Here is a 9,563-nt window from a genome sequence, read left to right on the forward strand (position 1 = left end):
TGAATACACTGACACCAGTGCAAGAACATTACTTCATCAACCTCAAAAAAGTGAAAGACAAAAGTAACCAAGAGAAAAATATGAATTTCCATGTCCTTATGCATGGGATTATGCCAACCTTCTCTGTATTATTCAAATTTTAGAATAATGTACAGTCAAAGTTATCATATATACAAACAGATTATCAAGAACATATTAAAAGAGAACACTCATAAAGATGCTCGCTTTTAAAAACCAAAACATGTGTGAGAGTCAAATAAAGGTAAACACATAAAGCTTATGTGTACCTCCATTATTAGGAATTTATAATGTGATATAAAGATGGGCAAATTTATAATGAAGATTCTTCACAATGAATAAAGAGAATAATATAATTTCAGTTTATAGAATATAGACCTTGGCAAAATACTGTTAAACAAGAAAGAGAGAGAGAAAATATAAGAAGGTAGAGGAAGAAGATAAACGGACAATAAGGCAGAGTTTGGGACAATCAATGACAGAATTTTATCTCTCTTTTATCAAATCAGATAATTGCAACATTTCCCCTACTGCACATGTGTTATGCAGGTCTATTTGGATAACAGAACCACTGGAGTGTGTGTGTGTGTGTGTGACAAAACTTTAAATGTGTATGTTTTTATGTAAATACGTACAAGTAAAATATACAATTCTAGAAAGTGGGAACCATGCCGTTTAAATACTGAGGCATTTATGCTAAGAAACCAAATAATAAACAAAACAACCAAATAATTTGCATGAAAAATGAGAAACTGTACTGCTGACACCTTTTCCAAAAGCATTAACAATAAAAGTGTGAGTCAGATTTCAATTGAGAGTCAAAAAACAAGTGTGACTTGGTTTGCTAAGAACTACTGCCACAATTTTCTCCCAACTAGAAAAACACCCTGTTCACTTCACTGAACCATATCCACACTAGTCTTGTTTCTAATCAAACTTGCAAGGATGAGAGTAAATGTTGACTTCAAAAAGATGTGAACAGAGAACAGTGAGGTGCCAATGCAAAGCACACATAAAACTATCTTATCATTGTTTCCAGCAAAGCTAATGGGGTGGAACATCACATATACCTTTTACCAGTTGTACATACTGTTTATAAATGGTTATGTTTGAAACTGCTTTGACTAAAGATCACAACAGCAAGGCAGTAAACCAGGTAGCATAAAGCATCAAAAGTGGCTCTTGACAGACTGTACTGCTACCACTGCTAATATAATTGTAAGAGCCCCCCCCCCCACCCCAAAAAAAAAAAAAAATATATATATATATATATATATATATATAATATAATAAAATTTCCTCTTGTAACTTTGGTTTTCTTTTCAAGAATTAGGAATGTTCTAGTCAGGTCTCTCAACAGAAATATTCTGCTGCAAATTAAAAAAAAAATAATTACTGTAGGAAAAAGTAAGTATGTGTATTTATTTTTATAGTAGTCTGTCTACTTGTTATGTTTGTATGTCTATGTGTGACCTCCTGTAGATTGCAGTAATGATAACATGAGAAACTAACTGTATGATAAGCAATGTTTCAGATTCATAATTCACCACACACACACACAACATTGTTCACTTTCACAAGCATGTATACAACACTCTTATGCTTTCTGACCTCATGAAAACCAACAAAACTGTGTGTGTGTGTGTGTGTATGTGTGTGCATGCATGCATGCGTGTGTGCGTACATGCGTGTATGCGCACGAATATATATATGATGGCTGGAAGTCAGTTTCAAGTAATGCTATCACCTGCATCTGATTGGTCTCTTGAACACGAGTAGCATGGGTGTGGCTAATCAAGCCTGATAGGGACTTACACTCTTTTGCACAGATGTGGCAATGATGTGGTAATAGTACAGTACTGTTTTGGTGAATGACACACATTTTTTCCACACTCCCTGCAAGAAGAGATGCTGTATAATGCACACTTAACAACAACCCTGTGTGTGTGGCTTCTCTGGTGATATATATACACACACATACATACACACAGGCATACACACACACACACACTGGCATACACACAAACAGGTGGCTCTGTCAAAGCTAACAAACCGAAAACATCCAGATAATTGTATCAGTTACAAAAACTTCCTATAAAGAACCTAATTAGAAATTGAAGACCAAAAAAAAAAAAAACATGAAAAAGAAATATTGGGGCAGCTGCACATTGCAGGTGAAAATAGTAATGATCATATATATATATATATATATATATATATATATATATATATATATAAGTTTAGTTGCCTAACTTGTAAATTTTCCAGCTGCTTAGTATAGAAGCCAACTATATTCTGCAATATAGATATACCCTAAAATACCCTGTTATGTGTAATATAGATAGATATACCCAAGGTAGCATGTAGACTTCCACACAGCTCACTTCTGTGTTAGTTCACTAGACTCTGTTGTAGCAAGCTCCCTGAAAGGACAAAAAAAAAAAAAGAAAACATTCAATCATAAAGAATAACATGCAGAATTTTCAAAAGACATATTCTAGTTTGGTGTTGACAACTACTGTTTTCTTTATTTCGAACTTATATTTCAATTTCTGTCAGATAATGTTTTCTATTCATTTACCCTATGATACTCAGACATACATACCTGGTGAAAGTTTTCTTGTTTTATTTGTACATATGAAAGTCACAGCTGGTTGACTCAGTCCAGTGTCAGATTACTGAACAACAGTTTTTGCCATATAACATCTCAGATAAAGAAAACTCAAATTCAAGGAGCTATAAATAACTGCCAAAGACAGGTACAATTGATAACAGAGTCACCATAAAACTGGTCAGTGTTTTGTTATTATTTGGCAGTATTTAACTCTAATTTCTTCACGAGAACCAACAATAAGAAAACTACACTTTGACTCTTCCCATTAGTCACTACATGAACATGAAATTCTTCAACCCTATGCATTACAGAACAATGTTTTTATAGTATATGAATATTTTTGTGTCTGCTCATCATTAATAAATCAATCGTGAAATATACTCAAGTAGTCTAACATATGTACTGTATCTAGTTGTATTCCACATAATAGCTGCAGGGTTGTAAAATTTAAAATCTTGATTTTCTGGTTACAAATCTAGCACCTATTAGGAAAAGCAACCAAAACTCCTGCAAATCACAACCTACTATTTTACACAAGGCATGAGATACTGAATAATGCAGTCACAGAAGCATCATGTTGGGAATACCTTTGATCAACAATAGGTCAACTCAATTAGGGCAGGCCTGAGGCTAAGCTACAATTAAAAAAAATCACAATTTTGTTAAATCTAGCTCTTACTTTTTGAGCTCTACTAACACAGTAATGAGTTCAACTAATACTGGAACAAGAAATCAAAAGCATTTCTAGTAAACTCAATATTACAAAGGAGGATTCCAGCACATGGGCATCTGTGGATACCCCAGAGAGAGTTATAAAAAAGAAAACTGACTTTATATTTACTGAATGAGACATTAAAAGATGATGATGATAATGATGGTGATGCACGAGAGGTACAAAGAGAGAAAGAGAGCTATTATATATAAAAATCCTCCAGTTTGGATACATTAAATATTTAAATTGTAGGTCATGATTTCTGCAATAAATGCAATTTGTTTTTCGTTGCTATCATTAATTTCTTTTTTTCTAAGATAATATTCAATATTCAGGATAGAAGGCATTTATCTCAATAAAAGATGTGCCAGTCTCATTAATAGCATCATCGTACATGCAAGGGGCCATGGAAAGATTCATGCAAGGAATATCCTTGCAAGAGCATATCTGAAAATGAGGTAATTTGAGAACAGAGCAAAGTGAATGAAATGATCATAGAATACAAAAAGCAAAATTTCCACTGGACCAGATATGTTACAAGGTTCACAGACAATAGGTGGACCTGTGAAGATGCCAAAGTAGTATCCAAGGCATTAGAAAAAGGTCATTCAGAAAGCTTTTACAATGATGAGAAGATGGCTTAGTTAAACAATTTAGGCAAAGATAGAAAAGAAGGCTCAGTAAAGAAAGAACTGGAAGTACATAGACCATCCAGTAGTCTGGTCAATACATTAAAACACCAAGAAGTAACTATATTATAGTTACATTATATATCAAATTTTGTTAAATCCTAGTGTTACATGTAATTTTTTTTAAATGACAAGCAAAAATGAATACCAGACGGTTATGCAATAACAAATTGCTAAATACACCGACATGAAGCATCTAAGTTTGATTCTGTCAATGTTCTGTACCAGGCTGACTTCAACCCAAGAAAAGACAGAACACAGTCATTGCCACCTAAACATTCTCATAAAACTCACCCTTCAGTAGTAGTAATTTGTTCTGATGCTGTATTTACAATGGGATTTTCTTCTGAAGTCGTCTCAGCACCAGGTGAAGGAATATTTTGTACACTATTTCCTGACTCTTCCTCTGTAGCTTTACTAGCTGCCGCATCATCATCTTTATCATCACTGACAGATTGTTCATGTTTGTCACTAGCACCATCTTCCAATGTGGTGTCATGGGTGCTATCGACATGCTGCGTTGTCACATGTAACTGTACAGCCATCTCATTCGCATCAGGTGACGGCAATGATGATGCATTCTTAGCATTATCACTGTCTTCCTGGATCTGCATATGATATTTATATGTTGTTTCTGTAGAAATTATCCGCCCTGTGACAAAGAGAGAACAGAAAGTTTGTAAAGGTCATAATATAGTGGGCAGTCACACAAGGATAATGATAAAGCAAAAATATTCGTGTAATTTTTCATACATGAATTAAAATGAGCCACCAGCAACACATTAGTAATTAGCATTTTATAAAGTAAAAAGCTTTGAAATTATTATCCATCTTAATTAGTGAGTGAGGCCATTCTAAAAAATGACATAGCTAACATGAAATATGTGGGTATTGCTGAGAAAAGGCTGATAAAGAAAATATATCTATAGAAATGAGTCCAGAGGAAATAGAATACTATCGATGACAGATCTTGAGAGATGTTGACGGCTACAACAAAAGATTTTAGAAAGAAGAGAAGGCATAGATTTTGAAGTGTCAAAGAAATGAAAGTTGGTGACAACTTGGGAAAAGATAGTCGCTGTTAGATATATTCACAAATTCACATAAAAATGATCAAAAGATGAGACTAAACTATTGAAACTTCTTGTGTAATGTGATGGAAGCTTCTCCTATTCCCAAAGGTAGCATATGTTAGCAAGATCATATACGACAGTTCAAACAAATAGTTCTATCTGTATGATAGTAGAGTTTGGCTAATCTAAATGTTACAGAGCCAAAGAGACTGTGAGGGAGATGAAAATCTCTTTATTGAGGTAAACTTTTATAAAGATAAGCATTCCACAGAAAATATCTGTGATAACCAGGACAGTAACGAAACTTTGTGGTGATGATGATGATGATGATGGTGACAATGATGACAACGACAGTGGTCAGAGTCACAATAACATAAAAGATAATTTCACAGCAAAATTAATCTTGTTAACTACTCAAATGGCAATATATGTACACATCTATGCAAGTGGTATGTGTAAAAACAATATATACCTGAACTTAAATCAAAGGTCCTTCCCTTGAGTACTTCTTTTGGTGGAGGGGACCACCAATTCAGAAGGGAACCCACTAAAGGCACTTGTCGAAGGAGACCCTGAAACATATAATAAAAGTTTTATTTTTGCTTTTAATCAAACATTATTTCAATCAAGAAAATTATGGATATCTCTATCCCTGTGCGTGCGTGCCTGTGTTTGTCTGTCTGTCTGTCTCTCTCTCTTTCTCTCAAATGTTCCCGATTGAAATGATGTTGGAATAAATAAAAAAAAAAGCTCCAAGAAGACCCATCGACCACAGCAGAAATGATATTACATCCTACAACATCCTGGGGGGGGGGGGTCTCTGCTACACCTCCATTCTCTCTGCCTTGTCAAACATTTCCCCCACATCTCAATCCTTAACCCTCCTCATGTCTATCTTTGATACTACTCAGCTGTTCTATTCACCTGAGAGCAGAAGAGATACATACTACATCCCCTGCCTTTTGGTTACCTTCCTCCTCTTCCCAACCAGAACCACTTCCATTTCTCATTATCTTCCTATCTTCCTTGCCCAATATTTCCACCAATCACCTACTTTTTATGCACTCAGCCATTGCGCTAGCTCTCTCTCTCTCTATCTATCTATCAATCCATCTATCTAACTCTCTCTTTCTTTTCTCACTGAGCGCCAAGTATCTCCCCTATTATATTTTTTAAACTTCTTGTCAATTGGCATTGCTCCACCTCTCTCAATACCACTCTCCCTACCAGTCTAGAGGTCTTTGTCTTGCAAGTTACTTGGAGACCTTGCTAGTGCTGATGCTGAATAGAAAGCACTCAGTACACTATGTTATGTGGTTGGCATTAGGGAGGGCATCTAGTCATAGAAACAATGCCAAAGCAGACAAAGCAGCTTGGTGCTGTTCTTGGGCTTACCGGCTTCAGTCAAACCATCCAACCCAAGCCAGTATGAAAAACAGACATTAAATTATAATGATGATGACAAGTACATATACAGGGTGTGATGGGTAAATTGACACCATTTTATATTTTTTTATTTCGCACATGCATGTTGTTTGTTTTTGCTTTTGTCAACTAAACAATATAGTATGGTCAGTTGGGCACCATCTGTAAGAAAAGCAGAACCGTGACACAATTCACTCTGCCAGAAAATTGGAAACGACATGCTGCACTGCTCAGCATTTGCACCAGAAGCTCCGATATGAACTGAGGACATGTACCAAGAGTGATAAAAATCAAACGTCCAGCCAACATGATGGTGTTTGGAGTGATCACTAGTAATGGCGACATTATGCCTCCATTCATTTTCCCACACGGCTTCAGACTCAATACGGAGGCCTACATCAAGTGCCTGGAGGAGGTAGTGCTGCCCTGGTTCAAGAGGGTGGCTACTGGAAGACTCTATGTCTGGCAACAGGACTCTACATCATGTCACACAAGCAGGAGAACCCAGTCATGGCTGGCAGACAATTTCTGCGACCACATCACCCTTAACATCTGGCCGCTTAACTCCCCAGACTGTAACCTACTTGATAATTAAGTGTAGGGTGCAGTTGAGCAAGAGACCAACAAAACTCCTTGAAACACCAAAGATGAACTGAAGGCAAAGATTACAACAGCATACACCAACTCAAACAAGGAAACCATCCAGAAGAGTTGCAGGAGATTCCAAAGCCACCTGGATGCCGTGGTTGAAGCCAATGGCAATTTTATTGAATATATTTACTCTTTAGAGATGTCAGTGTTATTTTCATTTTTGAGTAATTTAAACAACAGTTTATTCACCAAACCCTGTTCAATTGTTGTATGTACAAATTTGGCTAAATGCTTTTTTTTCAATATCTATTTTTGCTTGCAATAGCCAGTTCTTTTGATCAAATAATTGTATCTCCAGCTGCTTCAGATGCCAAGATATCAAAAATTGTGTAGTAAAACAGTTTTGCTATGGAGTGGTGAAACTATTTTTTCGTTCTCTGAGAAAGCAACATTTTGGACTTACAACACTTTTGCATAATAGTACCGATATCTATATCTATATATATATATATATATATATATATACACACACACACACACATAAGAAGGGCATCCAGCTGTAGAAACGCTGCCAAATCAGATTGGAGCCTGGTGTAGCCATCTGGTTCACTAATCCTCAGTCAATCGTCCAACCCATGCTAGCATGGAAGGCAGATGTTAAATGATGATGATGATGATGATGATGACACATCATTATCATCAAAATAATACTGTAAAGTTCATATAGCGTCCAAAAAGTTGTGCCACATATTCAGATTACAGAACCTATCATAATACAGGAATTTCATTAAAAAACATTTCCAAGCCAAACAATTAACCAAATTTTCAGATGAATAAACCATATTGTATAAACAAATGTTACAGAGGTATTCCTTTTTAAAAGGAAGTATGTCTCTATAATCTTTGTACATTTTTAAATGTTTTTGTCTTATTTGTAATTAAGAGCTTATCCATTAGGGCGACTAGATCAGGTGCAATATCCCATACAGTTTATAGTTCAGTTCTTTTATGAATACAACAGCTGTCTCTTTACTGGCACTAATTTACCAGTTTCTCACTATCACCTTTGATGTCCCCAAAGTTTGGCTTTTTGTGTGTCATGCTCTCCTTAGAGACATTAACAACTTACTGATTATCATCTCCAACAATCTCCTATCATGGAAACATACTGTACTCCTAATTTCTCCCCTAAACATAAGCAGCATCTATCAAAAACACCAAAGGTCTCACCATCACTAAGTATTTCTCTTCACAAATGCACCTCCTCAACATAGCAAAGACTGCATCACAAAGACAAAGGCTTCCTCTTCAAGTCCAGAAAATACTTTATCCTCCAACTTCTAACCTTCTGCAAAGCTCAAAGGAAACCCATAGTGGAGTACTGTTCCCATACCTGGAATACTACTACTGCTGCTACTGCATATACAAACATTCTAGACCCATATAAAGGAAGACAACTTGATTGATTCACATAAAGTCACTTACCAAAACATTCCAACCTTTAGACACAGATGGATTGTTTTCTCTTTGCCTCTTTTAACATTACTACAGTGTGCTCTGCTCCTCAAACTCCAGTGAGGCACACTCGACTCACTTGATGCTCCCCCTTCATTTTGTCACCTCAATTATGTCACCCCCACATGGCGCCATACTAATCACTACATCTATTTCTTCCTCAAGAATGTCAAAATCTCAGGAATGCCTTCCAAGCCCATGTTTTATCTTGCAGCTGTCAATTTGCACTTCAAGAGGAACACCGACATCAATTTATCTAATAATGGAGGGCCTGTGAAAGCCAAAGGGTACAGTTCAAACCAATAGAGAAAAAAATTGTGCAGTATGTCAGCTGTAAGCATCTTATCTTTCTTGTGATAATGCTACTCTAAGAACTAGAACAAGTTGGAAGACTGAAAACCAGAAAATATGAATATTCTAAAAAAAAATGTACTAGAACATGTAGACAATAGTAACATTAAGCAAACACAATTTAATTTCAGAAGAACTAGTTAAACTTCTAAGGAATCATTACAACAACTTACTTCTTGTATAATACGTTCATGGTTTTCTCGTTGAAGATCTTTGCTAGCTTCTTCTATTCCTTTTAAGATCCTTTCAGACATTGTTTCGAGAAACTAAAACAGAAAAAAAAAACACAAAGTTTGACCTTAATTTCAAATATTTTCGTTCCAATAGCTTTAGTGTCATGTTTTGATTATTTTTATATGAATATGTAAACTATACATAACATCATTGGTATTATAAATGTTAAAGGTTTTAACCATCTTTACTCAAATAGTTACCATCTTTCCTTTCTTTAATATTCCTTCAAATCTATAATCCATCCCTTCCCAAAATCTTGTTACAGTTATAAACATATCTCAAGATCAGACCTCCATAGTATTCTGTTTGCTTTTAACACATTTCTGTATATGCATTTTCTT

General features: G+C 35.5%; 1 protein-coding gene across 2 annotated transcripts in view; it reads right to left on the bottom strand.

Moving 5' to 3' along the window:
* Window positions 1-2,142: 2,142 nt before the first annotated feature.
* Window positions 2,143-9,563, bottom strand: part of LOC106881395 (putative pyridoxal-dependent decarboxylase domain-containing protein 2) — a 90,697-nt gene continuing 83,276 nt past the window's right edge. Inside the window, exons 21-24 of one of the 2 annotated variants that reach the window (XM_052978495.2) lie at window positions 9,162-9,254; window positions 5,579-5,678; window positions 4,328-4,685; window positions 2,143-2,441 (exon numbers count right to left, since the gene is read on the bottom strand). In XM_052978495.2, the coding sequence (XP_052834455.1) occupies window positions 2,399-2,441; window positions 4,328-4,685; window positions 5,579-5,678; window positions 9,162-9,254 (594 nt within the window). In that variant the 3' untranslated portion in view covers window positions 2,143-2,398. The remainder of the gene's footprint in view (window positions 2,442-4,327; window positions 4,686-5,578; window positions 5,679-9,161; window positions 9,255-9,563) is intronic. The other variant, XM_052978494.2, reaches the window with a different exon arrangement.

The sequence above is a fragment of the Octopus bimaculoides genome, chromosome 2 (assembly GCF_046866305.1).
Source record: "Octopus bimaculoides isolate indiv1 chromosome 2, ASM4686630v1, whole genome shotgun sequence".
Lineage (NCBI taxonomy): Eukaryota > Metazoa > Mollusca > Cephalopoda > Octopoda > Octopodidae > Octopus > Octopus bimaculoides.